The sequence below is a fragment of the Dendrobates tinctorius genome, unplaced genomic scaffold (genome assembly GCF_039654945.1).
Source record: "Dendrobates tinctorius isolate UK_male_01 unplaced genomic scaffold, ASM3965494v1 ptg000136l, whole genome shotgun sequence".
NCBI lineage: Eukaryota > Metazoa > Chordata > Amphibia > Anura > Dendrobatidae > Dendrobates > Dendrobates tinctorius.
Genome location: NW_027361804.1, coordinates 4,905,928 through 4,924,564, shown reverse-complemented (window position 1 = coordinate 4,924,564; position 18,637 = coordinate 4,905,928). Strand labels below are relative to the sequence as shown.

The 18,637-nt window shown below is 50.0% G+C and overlaps 2 protein-coding genes across 16 annotated transcripts in view; one reads left to right on the top strand and one right to left on the bottom strand.

The window, feature by feature from the left end:
• Positions 1-18,637, bottom strand: part of CACNA2D4 (calcium voltage-gated channel auxiliary subunit alpha2delta 4) — a 235,844-nt gene that overhangs the window by 108,828 nt on the left and 108,379 nt on the right. The window lies entirely within an intron of this gene.
• LRTM2 (leucine rich repeats and transmembrane domains 2) overlaps positions 1-18,637 on the top strand; it is a 39,333-nt gene that overhangs the window by 13,036 nt on the left and 7,660 nt on the right. For 2 of the 5 annotated variants that reach the window (XM_073544150.1, XM_073544148.1), the window contains exon 2: positions 10,297-10,424. In XM_073544150.1, the coding sequence (XP_073400251.1) occupies positions 10,376-10,424 (49 nt within the window). In that variant the 5' untranslated portion in view covers positions 10,297-10,375. Of the gene's footprint in view, positions 1-9,820; positions 9,884-10,296; positions 10,425-11,135; positions 11,466-18,637 lie in introns of those variants that run through there. The other 3 variants (XM_073544149.1, XM_073544151.1, XM_073544152.1) reach the window with 3 other exon arrangements.

The window sequence follows — 18,637 nt, the reverse complement described above, 5'->3', positions numbered from 1 at the left end:
CCTAATACATGGGATCCGACCTCTCCTCCTTCTAATACATGGGACCCGACCTCTCCTCCTTCTAATACACAGAACCTAATCTCTCCTCCTCCTAATACACGGGACGCGCTCTCTCCTCCTAATACACGGAACCCGACCTCTCCTCATAATACATGGGACGTGTCCTCTCCTCCACCCAATAAACAGGATGCGCCCTCTCCTCCTCCTAATACACAGGACGCGACCTCTCCTCCTCCTAATACACGAGACCCGACCTCTCCTCCTCCTAATACACGGGACCCGACCTCTCCTCCTCCTAATACACAAGACGCGACCTCTCCTCCACCTAATAAACAGGATGCGCCCTCTCCTCCTCCTAATACACGAGACCCGACCTCTCCTCCTCCTAATACACGAGACCCGACCTCTCCTCCTCCTAATACACGGGACCCGACCTCTCCTCCTCCTAATACACAAGACGCGACCTCTCCTCCACCTAATAAACAGGATGCGACCTCTCCACCTAATAAACGGGACCCGACCTCTCCTCCTTCTAATACACGGGACCCGACCTTTCCTCCTCCTAATACACGGGACCCGACCTCTCCTCCTCCTAATACACGGGACCCGACCTCTCCTCCTTCTAATACACAGAACCTGACCTCTTCTCCTCCTAAAACACGGGACGCGCTCTCTCCTCCTAATACACGGGACCCAACCTCTCCTCATAATACATGGGACGTGTCCTCTCCTCCACCCAATAAACAGGATGCGCCCTCTCCTCCTCCTAATACACAGGACGCGACCTCTCCTCCTCCTAATACACGAAACCCGACTTCTCCTCCTCCTAATACACAAGACGCGACCTCTCCTCCACCTAATAAACAGGATGCGATCTCTCCTCCTCCTAATACAAAGGACGCGACCTCTCTTCCTCCTAATACACAGGACGCGACCCTTCCTCCTCCTAATACACAGGACACGACCTCTCCGCCTCCTAATACACAGGACGCGACCTCTCCTCCTAATACATGGGACGCGACCTCTCCTCCTCCTCCTAATACACAGGACGTGACCTCTCTTCCTCCTAATACACAGGACGCGACCTCTCCTTCTCCTAATACACAGGATGCGACCTCTCTTCCTCCTAATACACAGGACGCGACCTCTCCTTCTCCTAATACACAGGATGCGACCTCTCCTCCTCCTAATACACGGGATGCGACCTCTCCTCCTCCTAATACACAGGTCAGGTGATACCCCCCATACTATACATTGAAGTGGGCAGTAAATGAGTTAGGCACAGCGGGTACATTCACCCTGGCAGATTAGGGGGACAGTGCACTGAATCCCCCCACCGTCTATGAAATGAGAAGGACGGATTAAGACTTGAGCCGTATTTTGCCAGGGGATTATGCCCCCAGCAGGAAATTAAACCTGCGCTGGCAGAGCCGGGTCTAGACATTGATCCCATGACCTCCACTGTCCAAAGCGGAGACCGAGTGACCGCATCACAGGAGGCAACGAGCCATCACTGAGGCACAACACGGCAGTACCTCTCCAGCTGTGCCCATGATGATGACCCCGAGGGCGGCCGCCGGTGCCCACCATGCGCAGTGAGTGCAGCGTGAAAGCCTGTGTGCTGGGAGAACGTGCTGGGAATATTCATCCAGGATAGAAGGGACCGAGGAGGGGAAGGATAGGACAGGCACAGCCATAGTGGAGGCAACGACAAGGAGTGGGGGAGTAAGGGGGAGAAATGTACAAAATGTATCTATGTGCAAGTGGGGGGATGACAAGACAGAAAAGGAGGAAAGAAAGAAGAAAGGAGGAAAGGAAAGAATGAGGGAAAGGAAAGAAAGAAGGAAAGGAAAGAAAGAAGGAAAGGAAAGAATTAGGGAAAGGAATAAAGAAAGTAAGGAAAGGAAAAGAAGGAAGAACTCAGCGCTCCAACATTCCAAGGACAGTATTTGTAGCTTTTTCTCCTGTTGCCTTTCTCAAGCTTGAAACTGAATAGAAACGTTGTACTTTACTCCAGGAGAAGACACGAGAAATACTCTGTGGGATTCTGGGGCGATGGCGCCCACCCTGACTATGTAAGAGGGCTGGGTCAAAGATCCCTAAATTAGCATCTGTCAACTGATGGTGGTGCCGCTATATATGGATAATAGATAGATGTCCTCCTTCTCCTGGACCTGTCCTCTGCCTTCGACACCGTGGACCATTCCCTCCTGCTACAGACTCTCCTCTTGGCATCACAGACCTGGCCCTATCCAGGATCTCATCATACCTAACAGACCGAACATTCACCGTCTCCCTCTCACACACCACCTCCTCACCTCACCCTCTGTCTGTCGGTGTTCCCCAAGGCTCAGTCCTAGGACCCCTACTATTCTCCATCTACACCTTCGGCTTGGGACAGCTCATAGAATCCCACGGTTTGCAGTATCACCTCTACGCCGATGACACGCAGATCTACCTATCAGGACCCAACCTCGCCTCCTTACTGACTGACATCCCACAATGTCTGTCTGCTATCTCAGCCTTCTTCTCTGCTCGCTTTCTCAAACTGAACATGGACAAAACAGAATTCATCATCTTTCCCCCATCTCACTCTACGCCTCCACCAGACCTATCCATCAATGTCAATGGCTGCTCTCTCCCCAGTCCCGCACGCTCAGTGCCTTGGGGTGATCCTCGACCCTGCCCTCTATTTCAAACCACATATCCAAGCCCTCGCCTCCTCCTGCCGCCTCAAACTCAAAAATATTTCCCGGATCCGCTCATTCCTCAACCACAAAAACACTAGTGCATGCTCTTATCATCTCCCGCCTCGACTACTGCAACCTCCTACTCTCTGGCCTCCCCTCTAGCACTCTGGCTCCGCTCCAGTCCATCCTACACTCTGCTGCCCGACTAATCCACCTGTCTCCCCGCTATTCCCCAGCCTCCCCCCTATGCCAGGCCCTTCACTGGCTTCCTATCGCCCAGAGGCTCCAAATCAAAACCCTAACCATGACATACAAAGCCATCCACAACCTGTCTCCTCCATACATCTGTGACATGGTCTCTAGGTACCTACCCGCACGCAACTTTTGATCATCTCAAGATCTCCTTCTCTACTCCCCCCTCATCTCTTCTTCTCACAACCGCATACAAGACTTCTCCCGTGCTTCCCCCCTACTCTGGAACTCTCTGCCGCAACACATCAGACTCTCACCATCAACAGAAACCTTCAAGAAGAACCTGAAGACCCACCTGTTCCGACAAGCCTACAGCCTGCAATGATCCTCGGTCTACTGAACCAGCACACGACCTGCTCTACCCTCTCCTACTGTATCCTCACCCTCCCTGTAGACTGCGAGCCCTCGCGGGCAGGGTCCCCTCTCCTTATGTACTTGCGTGTCCCTTGTCTTACACATGTTTATGACACTTGTCTATATTTCCCCTTTTCACATGTAAAGCGCCATGGAATAAATGGCGCTATAAAAATGCATAATAATAATAATAATAATAATAGATAATAGATACATAATAGATAGATGGCTGGATAGATAGATAGTAGATTTCTCAGCGTCTGATGTGTGGGCGCTGCCCTCATCCTCCGGGTGGAGGGGTTATTGATTAGCTCGGGGGCCTCAGCCACTTTTGCATGAAATCTGCAGCTTTAATGGACGGATAGGAGATCAGATGATGGACATTTACATTTCTTTCTTTCTCCGGCAGTTTCTGTTCCTTTGTGATCCGTTACCTCTGGGCTTTCGCCTTCTTGTATCTAGATATTTCCTAACTCCCCCTCAATCTCCACAGACCCCCCTCTGCCGAGTACAGACGTATACAGCCCTGTATGTGTAATGCTGCCATCGTCGCCTGCTGTGTCCTTACCAGTGGAGTGTCAGCCTCTGTGGGGAGCCGCCCCACGAGGACCCCACACATTATCCCACCCTCCATACAATGTCCACCTCCTACGTCAGCGCCGACCTCTCACACTACAGGGTCCACAAGTACAGCTGTAGCCTGTGACACGGAGGGTCCGCCTGTGACACAGAGGGTCCGCCTGTGACACAGAGGGTCCGCCTGTGACATAGAGGGTCCGCCTGTGACATAGAGGGACCACCTGTGACACGGAGGGGGTCCGCCTGTGACACGGAGGGTCCGCCTGTGACAGAGGGTCCGCCTGTGACACGGAGGGTCCGCCTGTGACAGAGGGTCCGCCTGTGACACGGAGGGTCCGCCTGTGACACGGAGGGACCACCTGTGACACGGAGGGTCCGCCTGTGACATGGAGGGTCCGCCTGTGACACGGAGGGTCCGCCTGTGACATGGAGGGTCCGCCTGTGACACGGAGGGTCCGCCTGTGACACGGAGGGTCTGCCTGTGACACGGAGGGTCCGCCTGTGACACGGAGGGACCGCCTGTGACACGGAGGGACCGCCTGTGACATGGAGGGTCCGCCTGTGACACGGAGGGACCGCCTGTGACATAGAGGGTCCGCCTGTGACATAGAGGGACCACCTGTGACACGGAGGGTCCGCCTGTGACATGGAGGGTCCGCCTGTGACAGACGGTCCGCCTGTGACATAGAGGGACCACCTGTGACACGGAGGGTCTGCCTGTGACACGGAGGGTCCGCCTGTGACACGGAGGGTCCGCCTGTGACATAGAGGGACCACCTGTGACACGGAGGGACCGCCTGTGACATGGAGGGTCCGCCTGTGACACGGAGGGTCCGCCTGTGACACAGAGGGTCCGCCTGTGACATAGAGGGTCCGCCTGTGACATAGAGGGACCACCTGTGACACGGAGGGGGTCCGCCTGTGACACGGAGGGTCCGCCTGTGACAGAGGGTCCGCCTGTGACACGGAGGGTCCGCCTGTGACAGAGGGTCCGCCTGTGACACGGAGGGTCCGCCTGTGACACGGAGGGACCACCTGTGACATGGAGGGTCCGCCTGTGACATGGAGGGTCCGCCTGTGACACGGAGGGTCCGCCTGTGACATGGAGGGTCCGCCTGTGACACGGAGGGTCCGCCTGTGACACGGAGGGTCTGCCTGTGACACGGAGGGTCCGCCTGTGACACGGAGGGACCGCCTGTGACATGGAGGGTCCGCCTGTGACACGGAGGGTCCGCCTGTGACACGGAGGGACCGCCTGTGACACGGAGGGTCCGCCTGTGACACGGAGGGTCCGCCTGTGACATGGAGGGTCCGCCTGTGACATGGAGGGTCCGCCTGTGACAGACGGTCCGCCTGTGACACGGAGGGACCGCCTGTGACACGGAGGGACCGCCTGTGACACGGAGGGTCCGCCTGTGACACGGAGGGTCTGCCTGTGACACGGAGGGTCCGCCTGTGACACGGAGGGACCGCCTGTGACACGGACGGTCCGCCTGTGACATGGAGGGTCCGCCTGTGACATGGAGGGTCCGCCTGTGACATGGAGGGTCCGCCTGTGACATGGAGGGACCACCTGTGACATGGAGGGTCCGCCTGTGACAGACGGTCCGCCTGTGACACGGAGGGGGTCCGCCTGTGACATGGAGGGTCCGCTGCTGCCGCGGCTGAGGTTTTCCTCCTGGCTGACCCCTCATATCCGCTCCGCAGGGTCATTACAATCTGCTCCGACTGCTCGACCACACAAAGTCGCTTATGGTGTCAGGGGAAATCCTCTGCGACCATATTGTGTCCTCCCCATCACAGACGGACAGCTGGACCTGCTCTACAATGTCAGGACCCCCACAAACAGCTCCCCATATCTCAGCTTCCATATAGTTAACCCTTGAAGATCTACACATAGGATCCAGCAAGGGGGGGGTCACAGGAACAAATATCACAGCTATAATGTAACCACAAATGGTGACATCACTAGTGGGCGGACTTGGGAGGAGCATCAAGTCACACCTCCGAGGTTCAAGGGGGATCCCAGCTCCTTATTTTGGGACGGCCCACCTATAATAAGACCCCCATGCTATCTGTCCTGATCTGCAGTAGATATCTGCTGGGCACTCATTAGTATGTGCGGCCTGCTGTGGATAATGAGGAGCTCCGCGGGCGTGAGTACATTACTAATTGGCTCCATGAAGCAGCCCCCGTACGTTCCTGTGTTATGTAGGTCACCTCTGCCTTCATGAGGATGAGCCGAGCTGTGGGGCGAGGGCTGCGCTGTGGGGCGAAGGCTGCGCTGTGGGGCGAGGGCTGCGCTGTGGGGAGAGGGCTGCGCTGTGGGGAGAGGGCTGCGCTGTGGGGCGAGGGCTGCGCTGTGGGGCGAGGGCTGAGCTGTGGGACGAGGGCTGAGCTGTGGGGCGAGAGCCGAGCTGTGGGGCGAAAGCCGAGCTGTGGGGCGAGGGCTGCGCTGTGGGGCGAGGGCTGCGCTGTGGGGCGAGGGTTGAGCTGTGGGACGACGGCTGAGCTGTGGGGCGAGGGCTGAGCTGTGGGGCGAGGGCTGAGCTGTGGGGCGAGGGATGAGCTGTGGGGAGAGAGCTGAGCTGTAGGGCGAGAGCTGAGCTGTGGGGCGAGAGCTGAGCTGTGGGACAACGGCTGAGCTGTGGGACGACGGCTGAGCTGTGGGACGACGGCTGAGCTGTGGGGAGAGGGCTGCTGTTATGAATGAGTCACCGAAAGAGGAAAAAACAAAAATACAAGCTAAGTCCAGAAAACCGGAGAGGTTGGTAGCTATCGGATTGCAGACCCCTGATCCTATCCACAACAACTAACAGTAGCCGTGGGGGGTTCCTACGATGCCCTAGACCCCTCGATCACAGCAGGAGAACTAAATAGGCCTAAAGAAAGAAAGGGGAAATCTGAACTTCCCCAGAGCAGACCCCAAAGCAATAGGCAGCCCCCAACATATAATGACGGTGAAGCAAGATGAAAACACTAACACAGATAGAAAGATAGGTTGAGCAAACGATGGGGCCCAAGCTAACTAAAAAGGACAGGATAGAAAAGCTGCTGTCTGCAATCCGTAAAAAACCCTACCAAAAAAATGTCCCAACCGTCTGATAGGAAAAACAGGCCCTGAAGTTGCTAGGACTTCAAAAAGACTATCAGCACTCAGGTAAATTCTGAAGACAGAGCAAAGAGACAAACTGATCAGAGACAAAAATGGAACTCAGCACACCCCCGACCGGGGATGGCTGAACTCCAAAAAACAAGGTAAACAAAACAAAACTAATAAGTTCAATAGCAGAGCAAAAACTTATCTTTGGGAAGCAGGAATCAGACTGGTCTCCAAGAATCCAGCAGAGAAATCACCAGCGACTCAGAAGGGCGTCGGCTGCCTTATATCCAGTCAGCAGTTCCTGTTACCCAGTCATCATCTACCAGATCAGGTGTTTGGTAATCAGTCTCAATACCTTCCTTCACCAGACGAGGGAGTTCATCAGACATCGACGGTGAAGGGGAAAATGAACTCACAACAGGCTGCGCTGTGGGGCGAGGGCTGAGCTGTGGGGCGAGGGCTGAGCTGTGGGGCGAGGGCTGAGCTGTGGGGCGAGGGCTGCACTGTGGAGTGAGGGCTGAGATGTGGGGCGAGGGCTGCGCTGTGGGGTGAGGGCTGAGCTGTGGGGCGAGGGCTGCGCTGTGGAGCGAGGGCTGCGCTGTGGGGTGAGGGCTGAGCTGTGGAGCGAGGGCTGCGCTTTAGGGCAAGGAGCGAGGGCTGAGCTGTGGGGCGAGGGCTGAGCAACCCGCAGCATCTGATAATCAGCAAAATGATGCCCGCATCTCTCCAAGCACTGAAAGCAGCGCACGACCCTCCCTGACCTCAAATCAGCTGCTTTCTGTCCTGCAAATGCAATGACACAATGTGACGAGACGAGAAACAAAGAGGGTAGCGATGAGACTGAGAGGATGATGAGCGGGTCCCAGAAACTGCATAGCCAAGGATGTCACTACTGAGAAGCTTCAGGAAAATGAACTTAAAATGCTGTGAGTGCAGCTCTGGAGTATAATATACGATGTAACTCAGGATCAGTAATGTATGTACACAGTGACTGCACCAGCAGAATAGTGAGTGCAGCTCTGGGATATAATACAGGATGTAACTCAGGATCAGTAATGCGATGTATGTACACAGTGACTGCACCAGTAGAATAGTGAGTGCAGCTCTGGGATATAATACAGGATGTAACTCAGGATCAGTAATGAAATGTATGTACACAGTGACTGCACCAGCAGAATAGTGAGTGCAGCTCTGGAGTGTAATACAGGATGTAACTCAGGATCAGTAATGTAATGTATGCACACAGTGACTGCACCAGCAGAATAGTGAGTGCAGCTCTGGAGTATAATACAGGATGTAACTCAGGATCAGTTATGTAATGTATGTACACAGTGACTGCACCAGCAGAATAGTGAGTGCAGCTCTGGAGTATAATACAGGATGTAACTCAGGATCAGTAATGTATGTACACAGTGATTGCACCAGCAGAATAGTGAGTGCAGCTCTGGGGTATAATACAGGATATAACTCAGGATCAGTAATGCGATGTATGTACACAGTGACTTCACCAGCAGAATAGTGAGTGCAGCTCTGGGGTATAATACAGGATATAACTCAGGATCAGTAATGCGATGTATGTACACAGTGACTGCACCAGCAGAATAGTGAGTGCAGCTCTGGAGTATAATACAGGATGCAACTCAGGATCAGTAATGTAATGTATGTACACAGTGACTGCACCAGCAGAATAGTGAGTGCAGCTCTGGAGTATAATACAGGAGGTAACTCAGGATCAGTAATGTAATGTATGTACACAGTGACTGCACCAGCAGAATAGTGAGTGCAGCTCTGGAGTATAATACAGGATGTAACTCAGGATCAGTAATTTAATGTATGTACACAGCGACTGCACCAGCAGAATAGTGAGTGCAGCTCTGGGGTATAATACAGGAGGTAACTCAGGATCAGTAATGTAATGTATGTACACAGTGACTGCAGCAGCAGAATAGTGAGTGCAGCTCTGGGGTATAATACAGGATGTAACTCAGGATCAGTAATGTAATGTATGTACACAGTGACTGCACCAGCAGAATAGTGAGTGCAGCTCTGGAGCATAATACAGGATGTAACTCAGGATCAGTAATGTAATGTATGTACACAGTGACTGCACCAGCAGAATACTGAGTGCAGCTCTGGAGTATAATACAGGATGTAACTCAGGATCAGTAATGTAATGTATGTACACAGTGACTGCACCAGCAGAATAGTGAGTGCAGCTCTGGAGTATAATACAGAATGTAACTCAGGATCAGTAATGTAATGTATGTACACAGTGACTGCACCAGCAGAATAGTGAGTGCAGCTCTGGGGTATAATACAGGAGGTAACTCAGGATCAGTAATGTAATGTATGCACACAGTGACTGCACCAGCAGAATAGTGAGTGCAGCTCTGGAGTATAATACAGAATGTAACTCAGGATCAGTAATGTAATGTATGCACACAGTGACTGCACCAGCAGAATAGTGAGTGCAGCTCTGGAGTATAATACAGAATGTAACTCAGGATCAGTAATGTAATGTATGTACAAAGTGACTGCACCAGGAGAATAGTGAGTGCAGCTCTGGGGTATAATAATGGTGTAATGGTAATGCTCTAACTAGCTTCACCAGTTTATAGAAGATTGATCCAGCAGGCTTATAAATTGATTTTCCTGGTAAAAATTCTTAATAAATATAATTCTGGATTAATTATTCAACGGCTCATATACAAAAAAATCAATCCTTAAAAGATACTTTATTGACCAATCATAAAAAGTTTTCAAAACTTAAAAAAACAGGCTTATTGCTGATTTTCAAGATCCAGCTGATGTTATTTACATAGGAGTCAACAGTGTGATTAGGGAGAGCCGCCGAGGAGCGGGGGCGCCATGTGCGTATCAAGAGGGTGCCAACCTCCGCTGTCAGGTAGGAGAGAGATATAGGGCCCTATAGGGACAAATACGTTTGTGACCCTCTACCTGACATTGGAACGACTCTCTACTGCTTGTGGCTGGATCTTGAAAATCAGCAATAAGCCTATTTTTGTTTGCCTGTTTTTTGAAGTTTTGAAAACTTTTTAATGATTGGTCAATAAAGTATCTTTTAAGGATTGATTTTGTTGATTTTCCTGGTAATATGATGTCCTGGCACTTGTAGTTCTACAGATACGCAGCCCCGGCTTTCGTCACCACATGTCTGCAGGTTTCTGTAATTCTAGTACAGAAAGTTGATCCTGTTGTTGATCCAGTTTGTGCTGCTGTCAGGAGGGCGGAGGCGCAGGTGAGGCATCAGGGTGTCAGTCTGGGCTGTATGTGACTGTGTCTCTTGTGTCCCGCCAGACTGCAGCCAGGACCACCCTGCACGGCCTGACCCATGTAAAGGTGCAGACCCCCAGCGCTGTGGGCACGGAACAGCAGGATGCGGGAGCCACGGAGACGCTTCCCCTGCAGATGGGCACAGACCTCATGTAAGTGGATATTCACCTGTGTGTGTGAGAAGATCGGCGGCTGCCATGATGGGGGATTGATATAAGGTAGCACCGTGTAGTTCAGGCTCGGGGGCTGCAGCAGAGGATTGTGGGTAATACTGGGGTCTTCAATGCTTCCCCACCATCTCCTAGAAGATAAACCTGTAACAAACCCTCAGCTGTGGGAAGCATCAGGTCAGGGTGGGTTTTCTGCCTCTGGCTGTAAACCATGTTCCTATTCAATGACAACAAGCAGAGATCTCCAGAAACTAAGGCAATATTGGATTCAAAGGGTTAATTAAAGTTACATGACAATTAGCAGAGATGCAGTGTAAAGCATGGGGGAGATACAAGATATCAATCAGAGCTCCTCACAAGACAAGAGGTAGCTATCAGATGACCTTAGATAATACCCAAGCTGGAGGCCCTGACCATAGCTAAAAAGAGCAGAGCTGCAGTGTAAAGCATGACGAGTGGAAAGGACAGGGCATCAACCTAAGGTCCGGATTAGACATGCGTTAAGACTACCTTATTCAACACTCCATAACCCTGTACAATCCCTCTAAGATGATCTGGAGGCTGACACTCCAGATTTTCTTTCTAGCAATTTACTGACTTCTGCAACTTGCAGTACCATTTTCCACCACTGCCAGCAATGGATTATTTACATATATTTTCATGCAACAGCGCCCCCAATCATGCGCTCTAATTGGAAGAAAAAAATCCTTAAGTAATGTGTATATAAAAGGGAGAATCCCCCAGAAATAACAATCAACCGCTGCCCCGAGAGGAGATGAGACCCCCAAAGAAAAGCCTGGATCACGTGTTACAATAGCAGCAGCGCAAGATATTGAGAGGAGACGACTGCTATCATAAGGCCAGCGACGCCCCAGAAATAGCCAGGAAGGGACAGAAATAGCGACATTCATTCACACGTATTCCCTGATTGCCTGACTCCAGAGCGGCGTCACCGACAGAGGAGGAACGAGAAGATATATCACTCGGAAAGTCCTGCAGACCGGGCAACGGCCCAGAACGTGGGTATATATATATATATATATATATATGTAGAAAAGAGCTCCCCTAGTGGTGGCTGCACAAAGGATCTTATCATGTATCTCTGTATACAGGGAGCTCCCGCTAGTGGTGACTGCAGACAGGATCTTATCATGTATCTCTGTATACAGGGAGCTCCCCCTAGTGGTGACTGCAGACAGGATCTTATCATGTATCTCTGTATACAGGGAGCTCCCCCTAGTGGTGGCTGCAGACAGGATCTTATCATGTATCTCTGTATACAGGGAGCTCCCCCTAGTGGTGACTGCAGACAGGATCTTATCATGTATCTCTGTATACAGGGAGCTCCCCCTAGTGGTGACTGCAGACAGGATCTTATCATGTATCTCTGCATACAGGGAGCTCCCCCTAGTGGTGGCTGCAGACAGGATCTTATCATGTATCTCTGTATATAGGGAGCTCCCCCTAGTGGTGACTGCAGACAGGATCTTATCATGTATCTCTGTATACAGGGAGCTCCCCCTAGTGGTGGCTGCAGACAGGATCTTATCATGTATCTCTGTATACAGGGAGCTCCCCCTAGTGGTGGCTACAGACAGGATCTTATTATGTCTGTATAAAGGGAGCTCCCCCTAGTGGTGGCTCTAGACAGGGTCTTATCATGTATCTCTGTATACAGGGAGCTCCCCCTAGTGGTCGCTGCAGACAGGATCTTATCATGTATCTCTGTATACAGGGAGCTCCTCCTAGTGGTAGCTGCAGACAGAATCTTATTATGTCTGTATACAGGGAGCTCCCCCTAGTGGTGACTCTAGACAGGGTCTTATCATGTATCTCTGTGTACAGGGAGCTCCCCCTAGTGGTGGCTGCAGACAGGATCTTATCATGTATCTCTGTATACAGGGAGCTCCTCCTAGTGGTGGCTGCAGACAGGATCTTATTATGTATCTCTGTATACAGGGAGCTCCCCCTAGTGGTGGCTGCAGACAGGATCTTATCATGTATCTCTGTATACAGGGAGCTCCCCCTAGTGGTGACTGCAGACAGGATCTTATCATGTATCTCTGTATACAGGGAGCTCCCCCTAGTGGTGGCTGCAGACAGGATCTTATCATGTATCTCTGTATATAGGGAGCTCCCCCTAGTGGTGACTGCAGACAGGATCTTATCATGTATCTCTGTATACAGGGAGCTCCCCCTAGTGGTGGCTGCAGACAGGATCTTATCATGTATCTCTGTATACAGGGAGCTCCCCCTAGTGGTGGCTGCAGACAGGATCTTATCATGTATCTATGTATACAGGGAGCTCCCCCTAGTGGTGGCTGCAGACAGGATCTTATCATGTATCTCTGTATACAGGGAGCTCCCCCTAGTGGTGACTGCAGACAGGATCTTATCATGTATCTCTGTATACAGGGAGCTCCCCCTAGTGGTGACTGCAGACAGGATCTTATCATGTATCTCTGTATACAGGGAGCTCCCCCTAGTGGTGACTGCAGACAGGATCTTATCATGTATCTCTGTATACAGGGAGCTCCCCCTAGTGGTGGCTGCAGACAGGATCTTATCATGTATCTCTGTATATAGGGAGCTCCCCCTAGTGGTGACTGCAGACAGGATCTTATCATGTATCTCTGTATACAGGGAGCTCCCCCTAGTGGTGGCTGCAGACAGGATCTTATCATGTATCTCTGTATACAGGGAGCTCCCCCTAGTGGTGGCTACAGACAGGATCTTATTATGTCTGTATAAAGGGAGCTCCCCCTAGTGGTGGCTCTAGACAGGGTCTTATCATGTATCTCTGTATACAGGGAGCTCCCCCTAGTGGTGGCTGCAGACAGGATCTTATCATGTATCTCTGTATACAGGGAGCTCCTCCTAGTGGTGGCTGCAGACAGGATCTTATTATGTATCTCTGTATACAGGGAGCTCCCCCTAGTGGTGGCTGCAGACAGGATCTTATCATGTATCTCTGTATACAGGGAGCTCCCCCTAGTGGTGGCTGCAGACAGGATCTTATCATGTATCTCTGTATACAGGGAGCTCCCCCCAAGTGGTGGCTGCAGACAGGATCTTATCATGTATCTCTGTATACAGAGAGCTCCCCCTAGTGGTGGCTACAGACAGGATCTTATCATGTATCTCTGTATACAGGGAGCTCCCCCTAGTGGTGACTGCAGACAGGATCTTATCAAGTATCTCTGTATACAGGGAGCTCCCTCTAGTGGTGACTGCAGACAGGATCTTATCATGTATCTCTGTATACAGGGAGCTCCCCCTAGTGGTGACTGCAGACAGGATCTTATCATGTATCTCTGTATACAGGGAGCTCCCCCTAGTGGTGGCTGCAGACAGGATCTTATCATGTATCTATGTATACAGGGAGCTCCCCCTAGTGGTGACTGCAGACAGGATCTTATCATGCATCTCTGTATACAGGGAGCTCCCCCTAGTGGTGGCTGCAGACAGGATCTTATCATGTATCTCTGTATACAGGGAGCTCCCCCTAGTGGTGGCTGCAGACAGGATCTTATCATGCATCTCTGTATACAGGGAGCTCCCCCTAGTGGTGACTGCAGACAGGATCTTATCATGTATCTATGTATACAGGGAGCTCCCCCTAGTGGTGGCTGCAGACAGGATCTTATCATGTATCTCTGTATACAGGGAGCTCCCCCTAGTGGTGACTGCAGACAGGATCTTATCATGTATCTATGTATACAGGGAGCTCCCCCTAGTGGTGACTGCAGACAGGATCTTATGTATCTATGTATACAGGGAGCTCCCCCTAGTGGTGACTGCAGACAGGATATTATCATGTATCTATGTATACAGGGAGCTCCCCCTAGTGGTGACTGCAGACAGGATCTTATCATGTATCTCTGTATACAGGGAGCTCCCCCTAGTGGTGGCTGCAGACAGAATCTTATCATGTATCTCTGCATACAGGGAGCTCCCCCTAGTGGTGGCTACAAACAGGATCTTATCCTGTATCTGCATACAGGGAGCTCCCCCTAGTGGTGGCTACAGACAGGATCTTACTATGTCTGTATAAAGGGAGATCCCCCTAGTGGTGGCTCTAGACAGGGTCTTATCTATGTTTGTATACAGGGAGCTTCTCCTAGTGGTGGCTGCAGACAGAATCTTATTATGTCTGTATACAGGGAGCTCCCCCTAGTGGTGGCTCTAGACAGGGCCTTATCATGTATCTCTGTATACAGGGAGCTCCCCCTAGTGGTGGCTGCAGACAGGATCTTATCATGTATCTCTGTATACAGGGAGCTCCTCCCAGTGGTGGCTGCAGACAGGATCTTATTATGTATCTCTGTATACAGGGAGCTCCCCTTAGTGGTGGCTGCAGACAGGATCTTATCATGTATCTCTGTATACAGGGAGCTCCTCCCAGTGGTGGCTGCAGACAGGATCTTATCATGTATCTCTGTATACAGGGAGCTCCCCCTAGTGGTGACTGCAGACAGGATCTTATCATGTATCTCTGTATACAGGGAGCTCCACCTAGTGGTGGCTGCAGACAGGATCTTATCATGTATCTCTGTATACACAGAACTCTCCCTAGTGGTGGCTGCAGACAGGATCTTATCACGTATCTCTGTATACAGGGAGCTCCCCCTAGTGGTGACTGCAGACAGGATCTTATCATGTATCTCTGTATACAGGGAGCTCCCCTTAGTGGTGGTTGCATACAATGACTTGAGTTGAAGGGATGAGCTTTTTGCACCCTTATAGGTAGAGATAATAGGGCCAGTATGAACAATTTGGCGGTTAGCCCCCTCCTACAGTAGCTCCTAACACTGGCCTTATGGATATTCCTATACAGTGACCCGGCACTGGAGAGGTTTACTGTGAGGAACGCTTCATCTATCTCCCTTCCGTCAGCTCCATTTATCTGTAGCCCAGAGGAAAGATGAAGCATCGAGGAGCAGCCGCTAATCATTTATCTAATGAAACATTCAAACATTTCACTTTAGACACTTTGAAGTTAAATAGAAAAATTCACAGCAAAATTAAAAGCGCACTTCATCACCGCTGCCCCTCCGTGCCCTGGGGTCGCTCCTCACCGGCTGGTAAGGCGACATCGGGACCCTCCAGCATCCAGGCTGGAAAAGGTGACGTTTGAAAGATCAGATACAGCAAGTAAAGTAATGCGCATTCATTTCTGGTCGGGCCCTCGTGCAGAATAATAAATCAGGGCGATAATGCAGCATCTACAGCCCTGGCCCCCAGATATACGGTCAGCCCCCATACTGAAGACCCTGGCACCAGAAGGAGAGACACCAACCCTCTGACTCCCAGGAGTTAGGGCTACATGGAAATGTGACCCCCGTATGACTTACCTACATCAATGACTAAGGTGGAGTTGCAATACCAAATATCACCACTGGACATGGGGGCGCTGTTTTACCCTAAAAGCAGCATGTTATTCAAAAACCACTGCTGGTGCATGAAAGGTGTGACAGATGTTACATTAAGGCCCCAGATATAACAACTCTGCATTACTAAAACTATGACGGTATAGTGTGTGATAAGTAATGTAATGTATGTAGACAGTGACTGCACCAGCAGAATAGTGAGTGCAGCTCTGGAGTATAATACAGGATGTAACTCAGGATCAGTAATGTGATGTATGTACACAGTGACTGCACCAGCAGAATAGTGAGTGCAGCTCTGGGGTATAATACATGATGTAACTCAGGATCAGTAATGTATGTACACAGTGACTGCACCAGCAGAATAGTGAGTGCAGCTCTGGGGTATAATACATGATGTAACTCAGGATCAGTAATGTAATGTATGTACACAGTGACTGCACCAGCAGAATAGTGAGTGCAGCTCTGGGGTATAATACAGGATGTAACTCAGGATCAGTAATGTAATGTATGTACACAGTGACTGCACCAGCAGAATAGTGAGTGCAGCTCTGGAGTATAATACAGGATGTAACTCAGGATCAGTAATGTATGTACACAGTGACTGCACCAGCAGAATAGTGAGTGCAGCTCTGGGGTATAATACAGGATGTAACTCAGGGTCAGTAATGTAATGTATGTACACAGTGACTGCACCAGCAGAATAGTGAGTGCAGCTCTGGAGTATAATACAGGAGGTAACTCAGGATCAGTAATGTAATGTATGTACAAACTGACTGCACCAGCAGAATAGTGAGTGCAGCTCTGGAGTATAATACAAGAGGTAACTCAGGATTGGTAATGTCATGTATGTACACAGTGACTGCACCAGCAGAATATTGAGTGCAGCTCTGGAGTATAATACAGGATGTGACTCAGGATCAGTAATGTAATGTATGTACACAGTGACTGCACCAGCAGAATAGTGAGTGCAGCTCTGGAGTATAATACAGGAGGTAACTCAGGATCAGTAATGAAATGTATGTACACAGTGACTGCATCAGCAGATTAGTGAGTGCAGCTCTGGAGTATAATACAGGAGGTAACTCAGGATGAGTAATGTAATGTATGTACATAGTGACTGCACCAGCAGAATAGTGAGTGCAGCTCTGGGGTATAATACAGGATGTAACTCAGGATCAGTACAGGATAAGTAATGTAATGTATGCACACAGTGACTGCACCAGCAGAATATTGAGTGCAGCTCAGGAGTATGATACAGGATGTAACTCAGGATTGGTAATGTCATGTATGTACACAGTGACTGCACCAGCAGAATAGTGAGTGCAGCTCTGGAGTATAATACAGGATGTAACTCAGAATCAGTAATGTAATGTATGTACAAACTGACTGCACCAGCAGAATAGTGAGTGCAGCTCTGGAGTATAATACAAGAGGTAACTCAGGATTGGTAATGTCATGTATGTACACAGTGACTGCACCAGCAGAATAGTGAGTGCAGCTCTGGAGTATAATACAGGATGTAACTCAGGATCAGTAATGTATGTACACAGTGACTGCACCAGCAGAATATTGAGTGCAGCTCAGGAGTATAATACAGGATGTAACTCAGGATTGGTAATGTCATGTATGTACACAGTGACTGCACCAGCAGAATAGTGAGTGCAGCTCTGGAGTATAATACAGGATGTAATTCAGAATCAGTAATGTAATGTATGTACACAGTGACTGCACCAGCAGAATAGTGAGTGCAGCTCTGGAGTATAATACAGAATGTAACTCAGGATCAGTAATGTAATGTATGTACACATTGACTGCACCAGCAGAATAGTGAGTGCAGCTCTGGGGTATAATACAGGATGTAACTCAGGATCAGTAATGTAATGTATATACACAGTGACTGCACCAGCAGAATAGTGAGTGCAGCTCTGGAGCATAATACAGGATGTAACTCAGGATCAGTAATGTAATGTATGTACACAGTGACTGCACCAGCAGAATAGTGAGTGCAACTCTGGGGTATAATACAGGATGTAACTCAGGGTCAGTAATGTATGTACACAGTGAATGCACCAGCAGAATAGTGAGTGCAGCTCTGGAGTATAATACAAGAGGTAACTCAGGATTGGTAATGTCATGTATGTACACAGTGACTGCACCAGCAGAATAGTGAGTGCAGCTCTGGAGTATAATACAGGATGTAACTCAGGATCAGTAATGTATGTACACAGTGACTGCACCAGCAGAATATTGAGTGCAGCTCAGGAGTATAATACAGGATGTAACTCAGGATTGGTAATGTCATGTATGTACACAGTGACTGCACCAGCAGAATAGTGAGTGCAGCTCTGGAGTATAATACAGGATGTAATTCAGAATCAGTAATGTAATGTATGTACACAGTGACTGCACCAGCAGAATAGTGAGTGCAGCTCTGGAGTATAATACAGAATGTAACTCAGGATCAGTAATGTAATGTATGTACACATTGACTGCACCAGCAGAATAGTGAGTGCAGCTCTGGGGTATAATACAGGATGTAACTCAGGATCAGTAATGTAATGTATATACACAGTGACTGCACCAGCAGAATAGTGAGTGCAGCTCTGGAGCATAATACAGGATGTAACTCAGGATCAGTAATGTAATGTATGTACACAGTGACTGCACCAGCAGAATAGTGAGTGCAACTCTGGGGTATAATACAGGATGTAACTCAGGGTCAGTAATGTATGTACACAGTGAATGCACCAGCAGAATAGTGAGTGCAGCTCTGGAGTATAATACAAGAGGTAACTCAGGATTGGT